The 25,418-nt window shown below is 36.7% G+C and overlaps 1 protein-coding gene and 1 pseudogene across 4 annotated transcripts in view; both read left to right on the top strand.

Annotated features, from left to right (window-relative positions):
- The window catches only part of USP32 (ubiquitin specific peptidase 32), a 119,700-nt gene extending 94,550 nt beyond the window's left edge, over positions 1 to 25,150 (top strand). For all 4 annotated transcript variants that reach the window (XM_053655710.1, XM_053655709.1, XM_053655711.1 and 1 more), the window contains exons 20-34: positions 1,240 to 1,378; positions 1,644 to 1,749; positions 2,878 to 3,051; positions 3,658 to 3,832; positions 4,278 to 4,429; positions 5,243 to 5,354; positions 6,216 to 6,427; positions 9,810 to 9,994; positions 13,725 to 13,811; positions 14,688 to 14,808; positions 18,978 to 19,169; positions 20,245 to 20,533; positions 21,585 to 22,009; positions 22,380 to 22,472; positions 22,932 to 25,150. In XM_053655710.1, coding sequence (XP_053511685.1) covers positions 1,240 to 1,378; positions 1,644 to 1,749; positions 2,878 to 3,051; positions 3,658 to 3,832; positions 4,278 to 4,429; positions 5,243 to 5,354; positions 6,216 to 6,427; positions 9,810 to 9,994; positions 13,725 to 13,811; positions 14,688 to 14,808; positions 18,978 to 19,169; positions 20,245 to 20,533; positions 21,585 to 22,009; positions 22,380 to 22,472; positions 22,932 to 23,105 — 2,636 coding nt within the window. In that variant the 3' untranslated portion in view covers positions 23,106 to 25,150. The remainder of the gene's footprint in view (positions 1 to 1,239; positions 1,379 to 1,643; positions 1,750 to 2,877; positions 3,052 to 3,657; positions 3,833 to 4,277; positions 4,430 to 5,242; positions 5,355 to 6,215; positions 6,428 to 9,809; positions 9,995 to 13,724; positions 13,812 to 14,687; positions 14,809 to 18,977; positions 19,170 to 20,244; positions 20,534 to 21,584; positions 22,010 to 22,379; positions 22,473 to 22,931) is intronic.
- LOC119062630 (cyclin-A2-like) lies at positions 10,001 to 12,673 on the top strand (annotated as a pseudogene).
- Positions 25,151 to 25,418: the final 268 nt, after the last annotated feature.

Genomic DNA, 25,418 nt, shown 5'->3' with positions numbered 1-25,418 from the left:
AAACCCTTCTATAATCCTACCTACTATTTAGATTACTTTATAAGAAAAATATTTCTACATTCATTGTCCAGAGGTGGAAATGGTGGGTAGAGACAAGTGAAGCTCAGTTAGTGGTCGAGTCTAGGGCAGTGCTCCAGCCTAGGATAGTGAAAAACTCTGTGGTGGTGATCCAGTCCAGGTCATGGTCAAGTCCAGGCAGTGGTTGACTCTTGGTTAGTGTTAATGGCATTAATGTTGTGTGATCATGGTGGAGGAATCAGGTAGGTTCTAGGACAACTGGATTCCCACATGTAAAAGAATTAATTTGGACCACTACCTCACATTATATACAGAAAGTAACTCAAAATTGATCAACAACCTAAAAATGATAAAACTTCGGAAAAAAACATACAGGTAAATCTTTATGACCTAGGATTTGGCAGTGGATTTTTGTATAAGACATCGATATCAGGAGCAACTAAAGAAAAATAGATAAATTGGACTTTATCAAAATTAAAAACTTGTCCATCATAGGCATTAATAAGAAAGTGAAAGGACAACTTCCACATTGGGAGAAATTATTTACAAATCATATATCTGATAAGGGTTTATTATCTCCAGTATGTAAATAACTGTAGTTCAACAATAAAAAGACAATTCAGTTTAAAAAGACAATTCAGTTTAAAAAGGACCATTAGATTTTCATAGACATTTCTCCAAAGACAATGTACAAATGTGAAATAAGAACACAAAGAGATGCTCAACATCAATAGTCATTAGGGAAATTCAACCAAAACCACAACAAGATACCACTTCATAGTTACTGAAATGGTTATAATCAATAAAACAAAAATAAATGTTAGTGAGGATAAGGAAAAATTGGAACCATCATACATTGCTGTTAGGAATGTAAAACGGTATATCCACTATGGAAAACAGTTTGGTGGTTCTACAAAAAGCAATACAGAGAATTACCATATCCCCCAGCAATTTCACTCCTAGGAATGTACCCAATAGAATTGAAAATAGAAACTCAAACAGATTATTTGTACAATGTGGAAACAACCAATGCATCAACAAATGAATGGATAAATAAAATGTGGTACAGAGCCATATATAACACAGCCATTATTCAGCCATAAAAAGGAATGAAGGTCTTTTTTTTTAAGTTATGAAAATGTTGCATTGAATGTACATAACTGTTTAGTCTATGATTATCTTACTATAGCTAGACTTCAGTTATCATATTGTTTGTTCCAGTTCCCACAGAAAAAGGAGCCACAGGTCTGAGTAATCTAGGAAACACATGTTTCATGAACTCCAGCATCCAGTGTGTTAGTAACACACAGCCACTGACACAGTATTTTATCTCAGGGAGACATCTGTATGAACTCAACAGGTAATCTTTCTTGATCATTAACTTTCTCTAACTCTTAACTTTTTATAACTTTGGTAAGAACTCATTATTACCTAAATTTCTTCTTTACTATGGGAGGGAAAAGTCGTACCGTGTTTGCTCTATTTAGTATTAAATAAGGGCCAGGGGATACTTCTCTTATTTAAAAAAGATATTTTGATGTTAGGAAACAGATGCTAGGTATCTTTGTGCCCACATAATTATTTATGAGACTCTTTGGCAACAAATCTTCCTCTCAAACCTCTAGGACAAACCCCATTGGTATGAAGGGGCATATGGCTAAATGCTATGGGGATTTAGTACAGGAACTTTGGAGTGGAACCCAGAAGAATATCGCCCCATTAAAGCTTCGGGTAAGCAGTTAAAATAATATAAAAATATTTAAGTCCTAAGTAGTTGTTTAAGTAATTATTTTTCTCTATATGTTTTTTATGTTTAGTGTTTTAGTTTTAGTTTAACAATCTGTAGAATTTAAAAACGTGGCAGGAAGAAAGAATGTAATTAATAGATAAAATTTTACATTACTATTACTTGTAGTGAATTTCAGTGAAGTTAGGGTTATTTTTATTTAAAAACAAAGCAAAAGTATGTTAAAAAGTAATAATTGTAATAGTTAAAAATTTGACTTCCACTTTCCAGGCACTGTTTTCATTACTTAATGTGTATTAACTAATTTAATCTTTTTCCATGGCCCTTTAACGTAAGGTGATGTTATTATCCTCATTTGTTAAAATTTATTGATCTTAGAAAGAGGAAAGGAGATAGACCAATTTGTTGTTCCATTTAATCTTCTCTATATGGCTCTATAATAAAGTGATGTTATTATCCCGATGTTTTTAAGTTAATTGATTTTAGAGAGAGAGAGAGAAATTGATTTTTTGTTTCACCTATTTATGCATTTATTGGTTGCTTCATGTATGTGCCAACAGAAATTGAAATCTCAACCTTGGTTTATCAACATGATGCTGTAACCAGCTGAGCTACCCAACCTGAGCCTATTGTTTTCATTTTATGGCTGAGGAACTAAGGCTCAGAGCAGTTAAATAGTTTGCCTAAGGTTGCAAGCTAGTTAGTAAGTCCTTACCATTAAACATGAGGCTGTTCTGCCTCTAATAATAAAAATTAGGATGCAGCCAGACAAGAAAGGTTAACTGTAAAAGCGAACATTATAACAGGAACTCTTTTAATATAAGCAAATGCTGTTTTAATGTTTCTGCCCTGCCTGTCTTAAACAACACCTGAATACCTAAAGAACTGTTTGCTTTTATGATGCTGAAGTAGGATATAGTATTGGCCAAGTACTTTTGTTGTTTGAGATTAAGGTTAGAAAGCTTTTATGATTATCCAAAAAATATTTGCTGAAATAGAGACAGACTAAATACCATACTTTTTACCTACTTATAATGCCTCTGGTTGAATCATGCTCATTCTAAATTTTATGAAGTAGCAAATAATGAGTTTGATTCCTCTTATATTTATAGTGGACCATAGCAAAATACGCTCCCAGGTTTAATGGGTTCCAGCAACAAGACTCTCAAGAACTTCTGGCTTTTCTCTTGGATGGTCTTCATGAAGATCTCAACCGAGTCCATGAGAAGCCATATGTGGAACTGAAGGATAGTGACGGCAGACCAGACTGGGAAGTAGCTGCAGAGGTTCGTTGGTTTTGATTTTCTAATGTAAACAATAAATAAAATGTTTTGGCCACAAGTGTGGGTTGTACAACTTAAATTTTGTGATCAGAATTTTAGTATGAAAGTGAAGGAATTTGTATTTCTCTGCTAAATTTTTGTGCAGTATTGCCAAACAAAGTACCCTTAATGAAAATAGAAGAATAACCTTTTCACATTGTACATCTTTGGGAGAGGGTATAGGAATTATTCAGTAGAGCTTCAAAAGTCCCATAATTGCTAGCATAATATGTATAGTGACCAACAGACACATTTTATGGACAAAGAATGTTAATAATTATCGTTACCATGGTACGAACAAAGAAAAAATAAGATTTTTCATCTGAATTTAATATTTTACAGGTTGATCAGAAAGAATCACATTATCCTAGTAGGCAATACATTTTAATTATATATTTGAATTAAAAGTTTGGAGGCAGAAAGCTTTTATATTTTAAGTGGATGTTAAAGATTATGTTCCTGACATTTAAACTTCATGTATTTAACCAGTTTCTTTGAATTTGTGTAGAAATACTCTTCTTTTAAATTTTGAAAAAAAATCTTTTTTTCTCTAATCTTTTTTCTTGATAGGCCTGGGACAACCATCTGAGAAGGAATAGATCAATTGTTGTAGATTTGTTTCACGGGCAGTTAAGGTCCCAAGTCAAATGCAAGACATGTGGTCATATAAGTGTCCGATTTGACCCATTCAATTTTTTGTCTTTGCCACTACCAATGGACAGTTATATGCACTTAGAAATAACAGGTAGGTCACAACATTCTGAAAAATTATTTAACTCCATTGTCTTTTATGTTTTCAAGCAGCCTGAGTTTGTAAGTAAGGTCATTTGTTTAAAATGCATTCTCATAAAAATCAATAGTCATCCTGTTATAATCTAGCAGTCTAATTTCAGACATAATTTGAGGTTTGAAAGACTTGGAGTGTGGGTCCATTCTTGTGCCTATTGATCCCTCTGTTAGTTTCAAACATGCCAGAAACTCTTTAAAATCTTGGAAAGCCATTCATACTTCTATTTCAGGTGAACATTAAAAAAAAGTTCACTCAATATGACCCCTAAGTACCATCTGCATATAAAATAAAAATTCTAAATTGGAATGTTGCTATTTCCAAGTCATAGACGCATATACACAGTGTAAAACTTTCAGTGAAATCAGCATTTTACTGATAAAAGATCTTTTCTCTTTACTAGTTATTAAGTTGGATGGTACTACCCCTGTACGTTATGGACTAAGACTGAATATGGATGAAAAGTACACAGGTTTAAAAAAACAGCTGAGTGATCTCTGTGAACTTAAATCAGAACAAATTCTTCTTGCAGAAGTACATGGCTCTAATATAAAGGTAATATTAACTATTCTTTCTTGATTCCATCCTTCAAAGAGCAGTTTTCTCAATTAATTATGATATTAAGTGACCAAGGGAGATATTAAAATGAAACAAGTGAACAAAAAAATTGTCAAGTTTTCCATATCAGGAACTTAAAAGAGTTGTCTGCCAGGATAAAGGAGTAATAGTGATGGTGTTTTTTTTTAAAAAGGGGGATTATGTAAGCCCAAGGCTACGTGTGTGGAGTATTCCCCCAGGGACTGCTGCTGCTGTGATTGGTAGCTTTTCTGTGTTACCAGTGTCACTAGAGTTCTTGGGTTAAAGTGTTGTATGTATTTATGAATGCAGTTTTTTAGTATTTATTGATGACTCATTAATAAATATATATAATATATATACATTGTGTGTGTGTGCGTGTGTGTGTGTGTATATACCTGCCCTTTCAACAACTCAAAATTTACAGAGTAAAGACAAATTGACACAAATCACTACATATCAACTGGAGAAACAATCAATTTAATAAATACATTGCCAACCCTAAACTGAGTTCCTACCACTGGTATTCTTTATACTTAACCTCTTGGGTTTCTGAACAAACTCCTACCTTGTTGACATTTTGTCCATACGTAATACAAAGATGGGATCTCTCTAAGGGTGTTGGGTTTAGATGTCTGATATGAAGGACAAAATTCAAGAAAACAGTTATTCACAATATACTTTTTTGTGGAAAGGGATAACAGTTTTAGTGAGGTTAATTTATCTACCTTTCCACATTTTCCATTTTATTTGAACCACCTCCCCTTTATTATCTTGCCTCTTTTTCTACAGAATTTCCCTCAGGACAACCAAAAAGTACGACTCTCAGTAAGTGGATTTTTGTGTGCATTTGAAATTCCCATCCCTGGATCTCCAGTTTCAGCTTCTAGTCCAATACAAACAGGTATGGTAGAACCAGAGCTTGTTTTCATTATTTTAGCTTTAAATACTGGTCTAAGGGTTATCATCCTCTTTATATTTATTTGGGCTAAAGATATTAAAGCAAAAGAATTTTGGAGGCTGAAGGAAACCTTTGTGATGATTTGACTCAAATTCTTCATTTTATTGGTAAGGGAACCTAAAATTCAGATAACCTAAGTAACTATCAACTTAGTAACGAGTTAATCTACCATTGGAATTCAGATCTCTTTTTAGTCTTCTATCTAATACATGGCAGCAGATGGTATGAGAAGACTATACTATCAGAAGATATGACTCAGTGGATTGAGCACTGGCCTGTGAACCAAAGGGTCCTGCAACCACTGGTTTGATTCTTGGTCTGGGCACATGCCTGGCTTGCGGGCCAAGTCGCCAGTAGGGGGCACTTGAGAAGCAACCACACATTGATGTTTCTCTCTTTCTGCCTCCCTTCCCCTTTCTAAAAATAAATCAATAAAATCTTCAAAATATATATATATATAAATAAAATACATGACAATAAATATAACCAAAAAGGAATTTGTTTATCTAATATTGCATATGATTTAATATGGTCATCTAATGAGTCTTTTGGCCATTGATATGGTTTGTTTATTCATTTTTGTACTGGTGATAATTAGGTTCATTCCTCAATTTTAAAGGGCTTTCAAGAGAATTAAGTTCCTAAGTTTTCTAATTAATCTACAGTTATTATTTGAAATATAATTTCTCCTTTTCCTTTGTTAAAAGAGACTATACTATCTGTGGTCTGGGTCCTCACAATATTTGAGAAAAGATCAAAGATGGAAGTACCACAAACTTATGATGCTGTACTTTGAATTTGTAGATTTATCCTCTTCCCCATCTACAAATGGAATGTTAACCCTAACCACCAATGGGGACCTGCCCCGACCAATATTCATCCCCAATGGAATGCCAAACACTGTTGTGCCATGTGGAACTGAGAAAAGCTTCACAAATGGAATGGTGAATGGTCATATACCATCTCTTCCCGACAATCCCTGTACAGGTTACATCATTGCAGTCCACCGAAAAATGGTTAGTTTAATGTTGGGCAACTTACTGCTGTTCTTACCAGTGTCACTTGTGAAACACAGGCATTTCTGTCTTTGCAACTTCTTCATTGTCTACACTTTCGGTATGTCATGTATGTTATTGTAAATGATCACTGCCTGTGTGTGAAATGACATTTCTCATATATTAATCAGCAACAGGATAGCAGTACATCAGAACACTATATTCTTTAAAGTTTATGTCTCTTATATATTCATGTAGTCATGTACATCTCTCTGCCATATAAGTTTGGATGCCTTTGGAGAAGGTTTTGTTTATTTGTTTGTTTGGGGGGAGGTTCGGGACACCAAAAATTATGATGGTGAGGAAGCAAGAGGGAGGCTTTTGGAGTGCTAGCTGCATTCTGTTTGATGATTTGACTAGTGATTACATAGCTATTTCCTTTGTGCTAATTCTTGAAATGTACTGCCTCACCCTCTTTGAATTAGTAACCCTTGACTGAAGTGAGTTTCTGACCATGTGGACGATGTTCTATGGACCACATTTCAGACAGGACTGTATGAGTGGGCAGTCTAGAGAATTACAGGGTATATTTGTGACTTGGAAGTGTCTTTAAGCACAGCTCCTACTACTCCCATCAGCTAAAATAATTGGGTGATTCATGCATTTCCCATGTCTTTTTTTACCAAGCATTTTCAAATCATATGTTAAGAACTCTGGCCCTGACCAGTGTGGCCCAGTTGGTTGGGCATCATCCCACCAAGTGAAAAGTCACTGGTTGATTCTCAGTCAGGGCATAAGAGGCAACCAGTTGATGTTTCTCTCCCTTTCTTTCTCCTTCCCTTCTCTCTCAAAAATAAATAAATTAATTAATTAATTAAATTTAAAAACCCTGATGTACTCTTAAAAATCCTTTTTTAGAAAACAGCTCTCTCTTCAGTTATCATGTATGTGTTATATAAAGTGCATGGTAATTCCTACATTATGTACAGGTTTTTGTAATTATTAGACCACAAAGCCATATGGTCAGCTTTAAATTTTCATCTTTTAACCAGTCCCCTATTTCCAGTTTCCTTTATGACGTAGCCAACTGCTTTGGGGAATACCTGTAATTGATTTTACCATCTCTCTGTCCCAAATCAGCTCCTTTTCCCATTATTTCTATGAAAGACAACACCATTCTTCCAAGCTAAAGTCTGGAAGTGTTCTTAAATCCCTCTCCCATTTTCTTCTAAAACCCTGTATTCAGTATATTACTGTGCCCTTTAATTCCTTCTTACAAAACACTAAATGAATTTATCATTTCTTCATTTTTATTGCCGTCTTTTTTTTCTGACTTTTTTTGTTTTAAATGGTTTTTAAATTTTTTCTATTTTAGTTGACCTACATTATTACATTAGTTTCAGGTATATGGGGGGGGGCCCAAAAGCCCCATAATTTATTATTTATAAGAATTGTGTATTTATTCTTATACATTTAACCTTCAGTCATCTTCAGAGTACCCTCCATTTGATGCAATACACCTATTGAGACATTTTCTCCACTGTTCAAAGCAGTTTTTGAACTTGTTGATTTTGATGGCTTTTAGTGCTTCTGCCTTTTTTTTGTTTTACCTCTTCCACAGTGGCAAAATGTTTCCCTTTGAGGACTTTCTTCACCCCGGGAAACCAAGAAAAAGTCGCTCGAGTGAGATCAAGTGAATAAGGAGGGAGGGGCACCACAGTCATGCAGTTTTTGGTCAAAAACTGCTGAACACTCAGTGCAGTGTGGGCAAGTGTGCTCCTAAGTCACGCATCATGAAATGGGCAAACACACTGAAAAGTCTGCAAAAAAAGTTCACCAAAAGTTTGGCTGTGAAGCCAAACACAGCCTCTCACAACAGCACCAACTGGTACACTGATACAGATGGGTTCCTAGAGCACTCACCTAGCGGGGTAAGCCGGTACTACAAGGGGCCTGGCCTTCAGAAGATAATTCCATTTTGGAGAGGTACCCCCTTGTATAACATAGTGATTAGACATTTATGTAACTTACAAAGTGATCACCCCAATAAATCTGTTACTCATTCGACATGGTAGGTAGTTATTACAATATGCCACCTTCTTCTTTTAGACATTTGATCTCATGGTTGAACTACGTTGAAAGTTTTTCTTCTATTCCCTTCTGCAGGGTAGAAAAAGAAGAGGAATAAGGCAAGGCAACATAGGCAAGAATATTCAGAGAATAAAGGAAGAAATACAAAAACAGTGCATTGACACAACAACTAAAGGACAAGTCAATTTCAGAAAAGAGGGAGGGAGAGAGGGAGCTAGAAAAGGAGAGAGGGAGGAAGGAACGACAGATACACTGAGAAGAGTAGAGGAATGAGATTGTTATTTAAATTTAGTCAAATATTTTAATAATAAAAATATAAATAAAATAAAACTTATTTAGTGAAGTCATCTGAGAGTTGAAATGGAATAAAAGTAGAAGTTTGAGAAGAGAACAACTAATCTAAGTTTTGGGAATTTTAGAAATAGTTCTGAATACTGTCTACATTTCTGTGGGTCTTTAATAATACATATGAAATGAGGTCTTAAAATCTTGTATTTAGCTAAGCTTAACTGAATAACAGCAAAATAAAATGCAGAGAAGACTCTGAAATAAAAGAGTCTTCACTTAGAAGCTAGCTAACCCTTAGTGAGTTTAAAAGTTGTTGATTTAACTTCTCTATGAAGCTAAAGAAATTAGCTTGAAGACCAACTTAAGAAATTAAATGTCCAAGTGCTTGGCAGCTTTATAAAATAATCCTGAGCTCCCAACCACCTAAATTTTCATTTTATTAAGCAACCACTTCCAAGCCAGTTTTGCACAGTATCTATTCATTAAGGTATTTCATAAAAATCTTCTTAACATACTCAAGGCAAATATTTTTATATTTTACCTTGCTTTTCATTTGTCATGTATTTTAAAAATAAAAAAGACCTGTTTTATAAGTCTCCCAAAATTTGGGGATTGCTGCAGTAACAAGTTTTCAATAGCTTATTTTTTGAAAATTGTATTTTAAGGGAACTGGTTTATTGACATGCTTTCTAGAGAAAGGGTTTTAATTGCTTTAAAACCTTGAGCTACAAAACTATTACTAGTTTTTACGTATGATTCAGTGTGTGTATGAAATGTTTTATCAGAGCAAACTAGTGTGAAAATATTAAACGCTGAAAATCCTAGTTTGATAGCCACTCTGAAATTGGCAGTACTTCAGCCTTCCAGTGATTCCATTGTAACAGTTCTCTTCATATTAATAAAGAGTGATAGTGACTAATTTGAAAATGGTAGTGATAGCCGTTATTGGCAGGCATAAAAGAACAAAATGGAGGAATCAGAGGCCTATCTTCTCAGTTCTCTCTTCTCTTGTTTGTACATATAGATGAGAACAGAACTGTATTTCCTATCATCTCAGAAGAATCGCCCCAGCCTCTTTGGGATGCCACTGATTGTTCCATGTACCGTGCATACCCGGAAGAAAGACTTATATGATGCAGTCTGGACTCAAGTATCTCGATTAGCCAGCCCACTTCCACCTCAGGAAGCTAGTAACCATGCTCAGGATTGGTGAGTTCAGGGGAATCAGCCTAGACCTGTGATTTATGGGACCCATTTTATGTAAGTTTAATCACTCTTTTAAGAACCATCCAGGGAACGTGTAATTCAACCAATTAGTTTGATCTTTTGAGCAGGAGAGACTCTACAGCTTCTTTTCATCACCTAGACATTCTAGTGTCTAATACTTCTTTCATTTACTAATCCTTCCTGCTAATGCTTTAAATGCTTCAGATAATATCCCTGACCTCTGTTACTGCAGAAGTAGGAGTATGAAATCACCAGGGAATTTGTGTCATCTCAACCCTCTGAAATTCAGAATGGGAGTGATAGGGTACATATCTATCTATATATAAACACTGAAAAAGCCTCATGCCATAACAGATAATTCAGTTGGATTATTTCCATACTGTGTCATTTTAATGTGGAATAATCTTATAAATCTAGTTAAAGAAAATAAACATCTCACCTTGGCCAGGTTTCTCAGTTGGTTAGAGCATCATCCTGTATGCTAAGGTGGCAGGTTCAACCCCTAGTCAGTGCACATACAAGAATCAACCAATAAATGCATAAATAAGTGAAACAACAAATCAGTGTTTCTCCCTCAGTCTCTTTCTCCCTCCTTTCCTTCCTCTCTCTCTCTAAAAATTAATTTAAAAAAAGAGCCCTGGCTGGTGTGGCTCAGTGGATTAAGGACCAAAGTGTGAACCAAAGGGTTGCAGGTTAGATTCCCAGTCAGGGTACATGCCTAGGTTGTGGGCCAGGTTCCTAGTAAGGTCCACTCAAGTGGCAACCACACAGTGATGTTTCTCTCCCTCTCTTCCTCCCTTCCCCTCTCTAAAAATAAATAAATAAAATCTTTGAAAAATAATTTTAAAAAAGAAAGGAAAGAAACATCTTCTGTTTCTTTCCACTCCTCTTGCCACTGTTCTGTTGGATTGCTGAAAATATTTACTTCTAACAAACATTGAGATTGTGATACCTTATTTACATTTCAGTTGAATTGCAGATCATTTTCTTGCTATCATGGTGCAAGTGAGAGTTCTGCTTGTATGTGAATTGAATAAAGAAGTTCTGTTAGCTAATAGGTTATTTGTTGTGGTACAGGGTCTTTTGATGGGTAAATGAAGCTTAAGGTAAATAAATCTTAAAGGAAGCCCTGGCTGGTGTAGTTCAGTGGATTGAGTGTGGGCCTGTGAAGCAAAGGGTCACCGGTTTGATTCCCAGTCAGGGCACATGCCTGGGTTGCAAGCCAGGTCCCCAGTAGGGGACACACGAGAAGCAACCATACATTGATGTTTCTCTCCCACTCTTTCTCCTTCCCTTCCCCTCTCTCTAAAAATAAATTTTAAAAATATCTTAAAAAATCTTAAAGGAAAACTTCAAATAATAGATAAGCAATTTAGTTGACAACTGTTATGTTTAGTAAACTCTTAAGTCTTTCTCTAGGGCTTGTCAATGAATTAGATATGAAATATGAGGAAAAGAGGAGTCCAAGTTAGGTTTTCAGCCAGAGCAAATGTTTGTGAACGGTGGTAACTTTTAATAAACTGAGGAAGACTGGAGAAGGAGCAGGTTTTGGCAAGAGATAATTTATCACATTAAATTCAAAATGTATGTTATATTTTCAGGTGGGAAATAGACTTAAGTGTCTTTGCTGGAAATATAAATATGTCATCAATAAATAATTGGTCTTTAAAGCCCTGGGATCAGATGATACCATTTAAACAGTAAACATTAGATAGAGAAAATGCCCATGATCTAGTTCCTGATACATTCCAACATATAGTGGTTGAAAAGAGGAAGAAGAGGTAACGAGGGAGATTGAGGACATTCACATATGCCTTAGGGGAATGGAGATTAAATGTAGTGGTTTACATGGAGAAACAGCCAGACATCGCCAACAATATGAGGGCTATCCTTCTGCACTAGTAGTTGAAATAAGAGAAGAATATAAAGTACAGAATGAGATCCTGCACTTGGCTGTGAATTACATCAATAGGTTTCTTTCATCCATGTCTTTGCTGAGAGGAAAACCAGCTTGTGGGCATTACTGCTATGCTGTTAGCCTCAAAGTTTGAAGAACTATACCCCCAGAAGCAGCAGAGTTTGTGCACATTACAGATGATACCTACACCAAGAAACAAGTTCCAAGAGTGGAGCTCCTCATTCTGAAAGTCCTTGCTTTTGACTTGGCTGCACCAGCTGTAAGTCAGTTTTTCACCGAATACTTTCTGCACAAGCAGCCTGTGAACTGCAAAGTTGGTAGAGTTAAGTTTGAGAGATGCTGACCCATACCTTAAGTGTTTGCCATCAGTTTCTGCCGGAATGGCCTTTCATCTAGCACTCTACACAGTCACAAGACAGAGCTGGCCTGAATGCTTGGCACAAAAGACATGGTGTACCCTGTAAAGTCTGCAGCTTTGTGTCCTGGACCCTCTTCATCAGGCCTGCCTGCAGGGCACCACAGCACACACAACAGTCAGTCAGAGAAAAGTACAAAAACTCCAAGTACCCTGGTAACCAGAGATACCACTTGAGTAACAGTGAAAGAATACATTTGTTTTCTAAGGTTTTAATTTTACAATAATTTCTGAACACAAAAACTATGGTCAAGAACAAATTATGGTTATCTATTGCTTTCTAAATGGTTTTAATTTGTGTATCCTTTGTACATGTAACTATCTTAGATATGTGGCTAATTTTAAAGCTAATTTTAACTTTTAAAGTATTAAGATTCTAGCTGTCATGATAAGAATAAGAATTAATAGCTTGATTTGGAAAACTTGGTTTGTAGATCAAATAAATAAATAAACAAATAAAGCTTCTAAGCCCTGGCTAGGTAGCTCACTTGGTTAGAGCATCAATCCAGTACACCAAAGTTGTGGGTTTGATGCCTGGTCAGGACACATACAAGAATCAACCAATGAATGCATAAATAAGGAGAACAACAAATCAGTGATTCTCTCTCTCTCTCCCTCTTTCTTTCCTCCCCACTCTCTTCTCTCCCTTCCTCTCTCTCTAAAATCAAGAAATTAAAAAAAAATTTTTTCTTAAGTTTCCAGCCCTGGCTAGTATGGCTCCATAGACTGAGTGCCGGCTTGCAAACCAAAAGGTCACCTGTTTGATTCCCAGTCAGGGCACATGCCTGGGTTTCCTGGTCAGGTCCCTGGTTGCGGGTGTGTGAGAGGCAACCAATTAATGTTTTTCTCTCACATTGATGTTTCTTTCCCTCTCTTTCTCCCTCCCTCCCCCTCTTTCTAAAAGCAAATAAATAAAATCTTTAAAAAATAAAATAAAATAAGCTTCTAAATAAATAGTCAACTTTTCTAAAAATCACTATGATCTTTCAGTTTTTTGTGGTGTGTCAATGTTCTTGCCATGGAAAGGTCTAATTACTTTAGTTTAATGTGAATTAAATCTTCTGATAGGATTAGGGCTGAAGGATAAATAGTATTTGATTAGATTATCCTGTAAAATTTGTGTGGGCCACATGAACCCTCAGAGACATCTGGCGGTGTAGTACATCTGTACTTCTGTAAGCGGGTGTACATCATGGGAACCCTGAGTGCGGTTGGTACAGGGCACAGCTAATGGGTTAGGGGAGTAGCACAGAGCTGAAAATCTGAGCATACTGCTGTGAGAAATGCCCTTGCCCAAGGTTACTTCACAGAAAGATGAAAGAGGTGAGACCTCAAGTCAGAAATGTTTCTTACACTCTTTGGTTTATGTTCTATTTCAGTGATGACAGTATGGGCTATCAGTATCCATTCACTCTACGAGTTGTGCAGAAAGATGGGAACTCCTGTGCTTGGTGCCCATGGTATAGGTAAAGTGACCTTCTGCAAAAGAAAATTTTCAGTAAAATTGTAACTCCAGATATTATACCTTTTTCATAAGATTTCCAGGTTTCAGACATAATAATGAATAATGAGAAACTTGAAATAAACTTGAGAATTGTTCATTCGTCTCTTCACTGTGAGTCTGTAGCTTACGTTTTACTCTTGAGACATACATAGCTGGTTTTATAAACTCTACAGTCTTGTCAGATTCATAGTTTATGATCAACACTTATTTTTCTCTGCCTTCTGCTCCTTAATTATAAATTTATTTGCCAATTCTGAGCCCAGTAGAATGTAGTGTACTTACTAGACCTTGCTGGAAGTCTGTTTGGGTTTTTAGAAGAGTTATGAAGATTCATTGGTCAGTATAATTCCAGGTTGGAAAATGCCTGAGTACTGAAGTCAGCCTTCAGAAGACTGTGATAGACTTAACAAATTGAGTTTAACATAGGCATTGGAACTGTGGCTTTGTCATGGTCACTCCCCCACCCCATACATTTTTTACATACATTTATTTAATGTGCCATTTTACAAAAGGAAATGGGTGGTGTTGTGCCAGATAAATTGTCTGCAGAACATGAAATAACTGAATTTAGAATTCTTTAGGGATGTATCACCTCAAATATCCAATTCTCATATTATTTCTTTGCCACAGAGACTTGAGAATTGATAAGCAGGATTCCCTGAAGTATTAATAATTATTAATACATATTTGTAAATTTATCAGTCTGAAGTAAGAAGCTCATAACAAGTTGTGAAGCCCAAGAAGGAATGTAGAGAAGTAGAAAGGGAGAATAATTCTGATAAAGAAAATTTTGTTTACTTCATAATTATTTTTCCTCAGTATATTTTTCCCCCTTTAGATTTTGCAGAGGCTGTAAAATTGACTGTGGGGAAGACAGAGCTTTCATTGGAAATGCCTATATTGCTGTAGATTGGGACCCCACAGCCCTTCACCTCCGCTATCAAACGTCACAGGAAAGGGTAAGTGCCGAGGGCCACCATAAGATGGTGGTTTTTATATGTAAAAATTTTCCCAGTTTAACTATATCTTGCCATTTCTGTCTTAGATAATTTAAGTACAACCAGAAAAACATTCATTGGCATTCTCTGTAGCATTTTATATATTGACTTGATTATAAGTATGTTTGTTTTCCCACTTCTAGAGATAATTGTATTGGGGTTTTCAAGTTCAAAAATACCACTAACAAGTAAATCTTGTAACAAAATTCTAGGTGTAATTCAGAAGTCATATTCTCTGGCCATGACATACCAATCAGTAAATATCTCACTGCCTGTTTATTATTGTTGTTGTTGTTGTTGAAACTCTAGTACTTGGTAACCACAGTTACGTAGCTCAAATGCATCTCTGCTGTAGCTGCTACCTGTAATGGATATAGTGATTAGAAAAATGAGAGAAAGGATTGAATGCTTCAGGACTGGACAACTTAGAGTGAATCTCAATGGCTATTCACACTGGTTAATCCTCTACTGCCATGCTCTGGCCAGAGCAGTTTTTAAATTTTGAAATTATTACTTCAAAAGAGAAGACTAAGTATATTCATAAAAATGTTTACCAAATACTATTTGAGAAATAGACCGACTAGGTAGCTTATGGGTAGAGATAAAATGAATCTGCTGAAGGGACAAAAAGCTATAGAATCAAAGGAATTTTTGCCCTGGCTGGTGTGGCTCAGTGAATTGAGTTCCAGCCTGCAAAGGAAGGGGTCACTGGTTTGATTCCTAGTCAGGGCACATGCCTGGGTTGTGGGCCAGGTCCCCAGTAGGGGATACATGAGAGGAAACCCACACATTGGTGTTTCTCTCCCTCTCCCTGCCTTCCCCTCTAAAAATAAATAAATAAAATCTTTTTTTTTTTTAGGAGTTTTTTTAGTCACATGAAGAATGGTAGTGGCTTTTGCATTTATGTAGCTCTTGATGGAAATTTCCTTTACTGTTTCTTACAGTGTTCCCTTCAGATAGGTTCATATTGATAATTGACTTTTCTGCCTTTTTGTACTATTGAGGACTAGGAAAACTACCAATTCCAGAGCTAGTTTGTTAGTTCCTTTTTTGGATCTCCCTCAGTATGTCCCCACACACCCCAAAGCTTCTAGCAACCCTCACTAGCCAAGGACAAGTATAATTTGTGGGTACTTGGCAAATAAAAGGTCAGTGGGCTAAAGCAAGTCGAAGAGCAAGTTAATCTAGTAGAACATGCTCACTGAAGCAAGGTAATTCAATAACTTCAACCATGCTTCATTTGAAGAGGGAAAATTTTGGCAATTGATAGAAAGATTCCTAAATCTTTGTCAGCACAAAATCTGACAGGACATTATTATAAGACAGTCCTGTCAAAGATGAAAAATTATTTGGCTTTGTAAATCTCTTTCCTCTTTTAACAAGCCCAGTGTCAATCTGAGAAGTTCTGGAAGATATCCCTCTAATAGGAAGAAAGGCTTACGTGACCTGTTAAATCTCACCCCATTTCCACTTTCAGTGCTGTTAGAACACCATGGAAACCAAGTTATTTGAGATATTTTGCCTTGCTGGGAGAGTGGAGTCACATGACTGATATCTTCCTACGTAGTATCTCTTCCTACATGTGGTTTCTGTGTGTGCTTGGAGCGTCACATAGACAAAAGAGGTGGTTTAAAGAATATTGCCTGTATGCTTTATACTTTAATGTATGCTAGAGAAATACTCTGTATTTGCTGACAGAAATATTTATTGTAGCATTTTTTACAATAGTAAAAAATTAGAAACAAATTATATTTGTCCCGCATTAGAGTAAATAATGCATGATATAGTAATTAGGTAAAATACTCTGCAGTCATTGAAAATGATGATTACCAGGAGTTTTTGCTGATATATATGGGAAGATACTTATTGTATCATGGTTGTTTTTTCCAAAAGGAAGGCAGAAAGTTGCATATACTGAAAAATCTCTTCAGTATAAAAAAAATACTATTTAGAAAAAGAACAGAAGAAAATCTGCCAATATTTTGACAGTGTCTGCCTTTGTATTAAAATTATAAAAGTTTCCTTGCCTTTGTATATTTTTTGCTGCTTTCCAAAATTTCTATGTGAATGTTTTATTTTTTAGGCAGGAAGAAAATTGAGAGGCAAGTGCTCTTCCCCACCCCACCCCCCAATTTGGACTTCACATTCCTCAATAGAAAATTAAACTAGGTCACCTCTTAGAGTTCCCTGCTTTTCTAATAGTCTTATAATGTATGAAAGCTGTTGCTTCATTCCTTATGTTTTGGGTTAAGGATGACTTTTCAAGCAACTTAGAAAAAGAGGAAGAGGATGCCAATAAGTAATTTAGAATATTTGAATAATAGTAGAAAACCTGGGAATGGATTTCAAGAGGTAAAGGGAGTCTTTGTCATTTAGGGAAATTTTGTTGATAAATAAAAATTATTGTCAGTCCACAAATTTGGTGGGGTTTTTTTTAATCAGTCTTTCTGTCTCCATCTAGCTCTATAGCCTGTGTGTTCTGTAGAAAATATAGTCAATAAAAATCAACATTTTATACTAACTTACTGTAATGTGTGGTTGGCCATAAAGCATCCTTGATACAGCTAACAGAGGTAATGTTTAACTGGTTATGAGAAAAGAGACACTACCGAATTTGATACAGTATGTTTGTTTTGAGAATGTTAGTTTTTTCCTTGGATGACCAGATCTAAAGAAGATAAGAGTTAATATTAGAAGAAATCAGTGACCCAAAGTCATATATCCCTTTCTGGAACAAAGGAATTTCCTCAAGTTCTCCCTTTTAAATGAGCACTTTCAAAACAGATGCTGGTACAATGCTAAAACCCTTAACTGCATGATCAGCCTCAACCTCCATAGTTTAAAGAAGCATCTGGCAGCCTGTGATTCAATCATTCTCTCATGTAAGGAAAAAGACACCCCTGACAACCTATTCTAAACTGCTTGTCCTGAGAAGGCTAATTTGTAATTTAGGGAGCCCACTGTTTCCATTGTTAGTTCTGGAAGGGAGGCATAAGGGAAATTGCTTCAGGCAAAGAGAGAACTAATTCACCTTTTGAAGGGAGGAGTAGTTATGGGAGTGATGGACGTATGTGTGACCTTTGCCAGAGAGCATTTATTGTTGGACTTGTATTCCAGAGTCCACCCTGGGATGAAAAGATCCCTGTGTGAAGTCACACAGTAGCACTCATAGTTCTCATACTGTGCCTCCCCTGCCATGGTACTTGATTGCTTATTAAGTGACAGCCAAGTATCAAAGAGGGAAAAAGTCTTTTATGTTGCATTCTAGGCCCCTACTTCTCTCCCTCCTCCTGATCCCACGCCACCTCCAACACACAGCCTTACACACCTACCCCCGTCCCTCTCTCTCCTTTCTTATACCTACCATCTTCTTGCTCCAAAGCCTAACATGTCAGTTAACAGGACCACCGAAGTTTGGCAGGTATTTGGGGCCTTCTCAACAAAATCCAGCTCTTTTGAGCCTAACATTCTTTTATTGCAGTCTCAGATAAAGAGGCCCCATGAGGTAGGAAGATAGATAATGATGCACATTGTATTCTGACGACTCTGTGTTACATGGTGTCAATATGCAAATGAGTTGTATCCTGTGAGGTTTAATGTTCTAGTGTATTGTTTTCTCGTGGAGAGCTTTTCTGTACCTTTCTTACTTAATTCAGTTCTGGCATCTGTGTTCCAATGATATTATTTTTCTAGCCTCTGTGAAGCCTACAGAATACTAATAACATTCTTTCTAGTTAAAAAATAAAAGACCTAATCTGAACACCCCTGACTTGAAGGCCAACTCATATGTGAACTGTTTTAGGATTTCAAAATTGTAAAATAAATAAGCAATTTCTAATTTGTTTTTGTTTTCATCATTTTGAACCACTCAGAAATTTTTCAAGAAGAGCTATGGTCATATAAATAGAAATGTAATCTAGGATATTATTGGTGTTATGCTTGTGAATAAATGTGCAGATGCTGTATTTGCTCAAAGACTTTTAGTCTGGGTTGTATTTTCTTTTTTCTTCATGTAGAATAAAACAAGGGTGAATCACCTAGAGGATGACGCATAGCCAAATGACCATTAAACTCCCTCCTTCCCTCCACCCCCCCTCTTTTCCCCCTTTCTTCCTATTTTCTCAACTTAGGTTGTAGATGAGCATGAGAGTGTGGAACAGAGTCGGCGAGCACAAGCTGAGCCTATCAACCTGGACAGCTGTCTCCGTGCTTTTACCAGTGAGGAGGAGCTAGGGGAGAATGAGATGTACTACTGCTCCAAGTGTAAGACCCACTGCTTGGCAACCAAGAAGCTGGATCTCTGGAGACTTCCCCCCATCTTGGTATGTCACAGTCCTGCCTCTGAGAGAGCAAGAGGCTGGCAGAAAGGAAAGAAATCATAAACAAATAGATTTTGTTATTTTTGAGAATAAAATCCTTCCCACAGTAGTGCTTAAAACACTTTTGCTGTGGTTGGAGATGAATTGGTCTACAGATATTTGCTACTTCATGCTACTAAAGAGCAGACAACAGAAAAAAGAGAGAAAAGTCATATAGACTTGGTAAGCACTTCTGGCTCTAGGGGGAGAGGAAGCTTTAGGTTTATCCTTAGTGGACTGTAGAACAGCAACTCAGCCCTGGTTGGTGTAGCTCAATGGATTGAGCACGGGTCTGCTAACCAAAGGATCACAGTTAGATTCCCAGTCAGGGCACATGCCTGGGTTGCAGGCCAGTTCCCAGCAGGGGACCCACGAGAGGCAACCATACATTGATATTTCTCCCTTCATGGATTAGGAGACTCTTCTATTGTTTGTCAGGAGAGTTTGAAGTGGCAGTCTTCCTATTCATTTAAGAAAGCTTTTTCCTTAAGGGTGGAAGTATCATGACAAGTGAAACTGTAAGGCAGTGGTATCTTTTAACCAGATATTATATGCATTTTTTAATTCATGTCTTCTTTCTACTACTCTGTAAGATTGTGAATGTAGGGTTTTTTTTTTCCTTAATCCAGAACAACTTCCCATGAAAGAATGCACAAGTAGTTAATAACATGGGTTAGCTTGCTCTAAGGATTGAAACTTGGAAGGGAAGAGAGCTGGGTATTCACTAGTCTCCTTAGAGAGTGTTTGTGAATGAATTATTTATGACATTGGAGAGAGATAGAGGTCAGTGGGGATCAGGAATGCAGAAAACAGAAGAGGACGTGCAAATATAGGCTCCAAGAATGTTGAAGAAATTTAGAAAGAGTTAGGTATACACAGGCTATGGAATTAGGAAGATTACCGTTAGCCATAGAGTTAAAGTACAGTGGCCCTACTTATAACTGTGTTTTTTATAACTATGTTTACATAATAAAATAAATTCTTTTTTTGTATCTTCAGAACCCTTTAACCCAAGTGTTTTCTATCTTTTCTTCTCCAGATTATTCACCTTAAACGATTTCAATTTGTAAATGGCCGATGGATAAAATCACAGAAAATTGTTAAATTTCCTCGTGAAAGCTTTGACCCTAGTGCTTTTTTGGTACCAAGAGACCCAGTTCTCTGCCAGCGGAAACCACTCACACCCCAGGGGGATGACCTCTCTGAGACCAGGGTTCCAGCAGGAGAGGTGAAGAAAGTGGATGTGCAGAACTCAGCAGGGGAAGAGGATGGGCTCTTGAGCAAGAGTCCATCTACACTCAGCGCAAACATCATCAGTAGCCCTAAAGGTGAAGAAACCTAGGGGGACTTCATGAAGCCCAGGCATCACCCTGAGGGGAGGTTCCCTGAGACCCCTGTAGGCTGCAGCTCTCTCTTGCACTCTAGAGCAGTGGCTTAAGGAGATGGAATGAACTTATCTAGAATCAGACCTATCTAAATGTGAACTCTATGACTTTTAGTGAGAGATACAGCTTTCCTAAATCTATTTTTTCATTTGTAAAATGGAGATAATACTAAAATTCACAGAGTGTGAGGATTTCATATGTCTGGAGTGAAGCACTTTACATAATGCCTGACATACAGTGAGCATGAATGGTAGCTATCATACTAGTTCCCTTATGGCAGAGAATCTCCAATGGTGATCCAGGAACCCCTGGGGAGTCCCTGAGACCCAAAACTATTTTCATAAAAATGCTTCTCACTGTTGTTCTCTCACAAGTGTGCAGAGAGGTCAGCTAGCATGATAGGATGATACCATCAGTGAAATATGTCCTTGTATATTATACATGGTGAATATTGATAGATATAACCCATAAAACAGAAGTTCTGGAAGATCAGCAATTTTTAAGGGTATGGAAGGAAGTAGGCAAGGCTATGACCAAAACGTTTAAGACCTTATAGGATTGTTGTGAGAGGCAGAGATAATAGAGTTTCCAATACCATGCCTGGCAATAGTAAGTACTTAATAATTGGTGATTGTACTTTTTAATCTAATTTTACAAAGTGGAAGAATATGTACTTGTAAAACTCCTTAGGTCCTTAGTCTAAATAATATTATTTTAAACTGAAGCTAACCTAAGTCACCTTTCCACTATTTTCTAAGTTCCTGCATGGTAATTTACATTTTCAGGTCATTGCTGCATTTTCAGGACTTGGCACTGAGGAAGACAAGGATATAACTTACTGGTTACATAATTGGAACTAAAAAGTAGCTAGTCAGGACTCCTGATCTTTACCTTTATATGTACACATGTGAAGGTGGTTTCAGAGCTAACATTTGGTGACAGGTTTAACTTGTGGCATTTGTATTTTATGAATCTTTCCTTCTCCCTTTGACAGGTTCACCTTCTTCATCAAGAAAAAGTGGAACCAGCTGTCCCTGCAGCAAAAACAGCAGTCCTAACAGCAGCCCAAGGACTTTAGGGAGGAGCAAAGGGAGGCTTCGGCTACCCCAGATCGGCAGCAAAAATAAACTGTCAAGTAGTAAGGAGAACTTGGAAGCCACCAAAGACAATGGGGCTGGGCAAGTTTGTGAGCTGGTTGATGCCTTGAACCGAGGGCATGCACTGGGGGGCAGCCAACCTGAGCTGGTCACCCCTCAGGACCATGAAGTAGCTTTGGCCAATGGATTTCTTTATGAACATGAGGCATATGGCAATGGCTACAGCAATGGGCAGCTTGAAAACCACAGTGAAGAAGACAGCACCGATGACCAAAGAGAAGATACCCATCTTAAGCCTATTTATAATCTATATGCAATTTCGGTGAGTGGTTTGTTGTATGGTTTTCAGAATGATCGGCATTTTTCAGTGGTTTTTTCTTTTTTGTTCATTTTCATTATTCATCATTTTTTCAGGGCTTGCCTATTAGCTAGGCATTGAGCTTGGTGATAGACAAAGTGAGCAGCAAGTATCTTGGCCTTTGGATAAAATACAAGAAGCTCACAGAGTAATGTGGGGAATAGTCATGTAATCATTATAACTGGAGTCGTAGCTTCAAGTTATTCACAGTTAGGCTTTCCTAAGGAATGTTTGCTTTCTAAAAGTATAATTACAACTTTAAAATTTTTAGATTTGGAGCTTTTCAATTTTGAATTTTGCTTTTAACATACCTCCGCTTTCTTCTCTCTTACAGTGCCATTCAGGAATTCTGGGCGGGGGCCATTATGTCACTTATGCCAAAAACCCAAACAGCAAGTGGTACTGTTACAACGACAGCAGCTGTAAGGTAAATATCCCCACTCTTTGAGTAAAAGAAACAGAAATATCAACAATTCCAGGGGATATTTGTTGAAATAATGGACTTTCTCCTAAATAGGAATAGAATTTTCTGTTTGAAGCAGTATCTAAATACAGTTAGCATTAAAGGGACAAAAGTGATATGCAGAGGAGAGAATGAAAACATGAGTAGTAAGTGGGGGAAGTTCTCATCTTTTAAGCTATTAATAGGGTTTGATGGGGGGTTCTGGTCATTCTTTTTAACTTGTCTGTAGTCAGAATATTTTCCCTAAAATAGATACTGAAAATAATGGGGTTCATTTCAGGGGCAGTTATGAGGCAGCCAAAATATTAAGCTAATTGAAGCAAACAGGTTTAGTAATTAAAGAGTGTCAGTCCTCCCTTTCTTGGCAAGGATTAGGAGCCAGCCATTAGGCTTTTTTATTGAAGGCTTTTCTTCTCCCTTCAGGAACTCCACCCTGATGAAATTGACACCGACTCTGCCTACATTCTTTTCTATGAGCAGCAGGGGATAGACTATGCACAATTTCTGCCAAAGATTGATGGCAAAAAGATGGCAGACACAAGCAGCATGGACGAAGACTTTGAGTCTGACTATAAAAAGTACTGTGTGTTACAGTAAAGCTACCACTGTGGCTGCGAGACGGGCTGGTGGTAAGGGAGATGACTCCCTGTGGCTAACATTTGGCAAAAGCGTCACTGAAAGGCAAGCTAAATGTAGTTATTTTATCCTGTGACCCTGAAGCACAAAATAAAAATCCTAATTAAAATAATAGCAATTAACATAACAGTAGTAATAATTTGGTTCAGAAGTGTCTCACACAAGTTCTCTGGTAGAGAACTTTCAGGCAGAGTTGACCGTTAGCCTGTAAACAAAAAAGGGTTTGGCACCAGCCACCTGGGACCAAATAAGAACTAAATTGTGCTTGTTCAGATGTGAAGAAATATGTAGTGAGTATAGAGTTTACCAATGATCATAACAAAATACTAAGAATTTCCTTGGAGTCAAAGTAAAACAAAAAATTATAGTGTTGTCTGGGGACGACATGATACGCTACCTCCTTTTTCCTGAAGTTTTATTCCATTATATTGACAAGTGGAGAAAGCAAGATCATGAAAGTGTGCAAAGGATTCTTATGGCATGGACACAGATTTTTCAATTTATTTTTTAAAGTGTTTTCCCACTTTTTATGTCTTTCTTGCTTTTTATTTTTGTTGTGTTTGTGTTTGAGACACAACCAGTCGTGGTGGCAGAGCCATATAGTAGTCAGTCAGTCTGAAAGGGAGAACCTCGTAGGGCTGCGTGCCTTCTACCCAGGGCCTTGGCGAAAGACACTATAAGAAAAAAAAAAAACATCCTGGGAAATGTAGCTAAAATGCCCTCCAGATAGAGGCATCTTACTTTGGAGGATACTCTTAAGTGTCCTCAAAAACGTATCCCACACCCACTGCTGAGTGTGCTAGGGTAGTTGCCAACATTTGCACCATCTTCACTTGCACATGTTGCACAAAGAGCTTCTGAGAGGGCAAATGGCATTAAAGCTAAATGGTGTTTCACAATTAGTGGTATTTTACTTCGTTTCTTTGTTTTGCACTTTAAAAAAGGAGAGAGTACATACAAATGAACTGTTCAAAACTTGTTCATATTTGATGGCTATAAGGGCTATAAATTAACTTGAATGGGGTATTTTCCCCCATCATATTAAGTATAAAAACAAAACGCATCTCAGACATTGATAGTATGTATTTTTAATGAAATTGGTGGTTTCAGAAGTAAGCTCCTCTTTTCTTTGCATGTCCATTTTTTTTATTTTGGTGTTCGTCTTTAATTTCACAGTAGTGGTCATCAAAAGTCATGTTTCTTAGGCTCACTTTATTTTTTCCTCTGATAATTCAAAACTGGAACAAAAATATAAATGTTATTTATTTCAGTCAGCATTTTTCTTGTGTTGTTTAAAATATATATTCAAAGTAAATATCAGTCTTTTTGTATTTACCTGGACCCTAGAAGTTAGTTCTCATTGTCAGATTCCATTTCCCTCCCTTCCTCTTAGACAGTAGATACCCATGTAATTTAGCATTTGTGTTCTGATATCTGAGGCCAGTTACTACCCAGTTCTTCTCATAGCACTTGGAAAGGTTACACCGCTTTCTAAGTTGAAACCCTGTTTAGAAGACTATAACTACAAGTAGGAAGGAGTGGCCTGAATGATATAATGTGATGAAGTCAGACAAAAATGCAGACTTTATAGTTTCATGATTTTCAGTATATAAAATCTATCCATTCCTACCTGGACGAGTCCCATGAAAAAAATGGAAGATTTTAAATAATTTCCTTACAGATGTTTTATTTAAACAGGTAGCACAATCTACTAATGTTGTTTGATCTGTGTTTGTTATATTGGTTGTAATTAATTTTTTTTAATTCATGACTAGCAGAAAATTTATTAAATTAATTATTAACTACATCCACCTTGTAAATTAATGTATAAAACTTGTGACAATGCACTGACTTTAGAAAGATGTTAATGTACATAAATAGAGTGTAAATAAAATAGTGTTGATGTACTAAAATATGAAATGTATAAAAAAGTATCAGTAATTGTATATGGAGCGTACCTGTTTATCTGTAACTATTATCCAAACAAATTAAATACTGTGGATGCATCTATGTGCTCTTTTTCCTGTACACAAGTTAACACTAAAAATGTCAAATTCTTTAGCCTTTCTCTCTGTCACCCTGTTTTAATTCCCTTACTTGAATAATACCTCCCTCCCTTAGAGAGTAGATACTCCATCTCTGAAATAATGGAAACTGTATTTGAAGTAGAACAAGATACCTACACTGACCAGGTAAATTGATTTAAACTTTGCTCACGTACCTGTTAGAAAATTACTTGGAAGGTGTTGAAGTGGGTGGGGGAAAAAGGCAGAG

The sequence above is a fragment of the Artibeus jamaicensis genome, unplaced genomic scaffold (assembly GCF_021234435.1).
Source record: "Artibeus jamaicensis isolate MK-2021 breed Jamaican fruit bat unplaced genomic scaffold, CSHL_Jam_final contig_1998, whole genome shotgun sequence".
Lineage (NCBI taxonomy): Eukaryota > Metazoa > Chordata > Mammalia > Chiroptera > Phyllostomidae > Artibeus > Artibeus jamaicensis.
The sequence above is the reverse complement of the archived record's forward strand: the minus strand, read 5'-3'. Positions and strand labels throughout refer to the sequence as shown.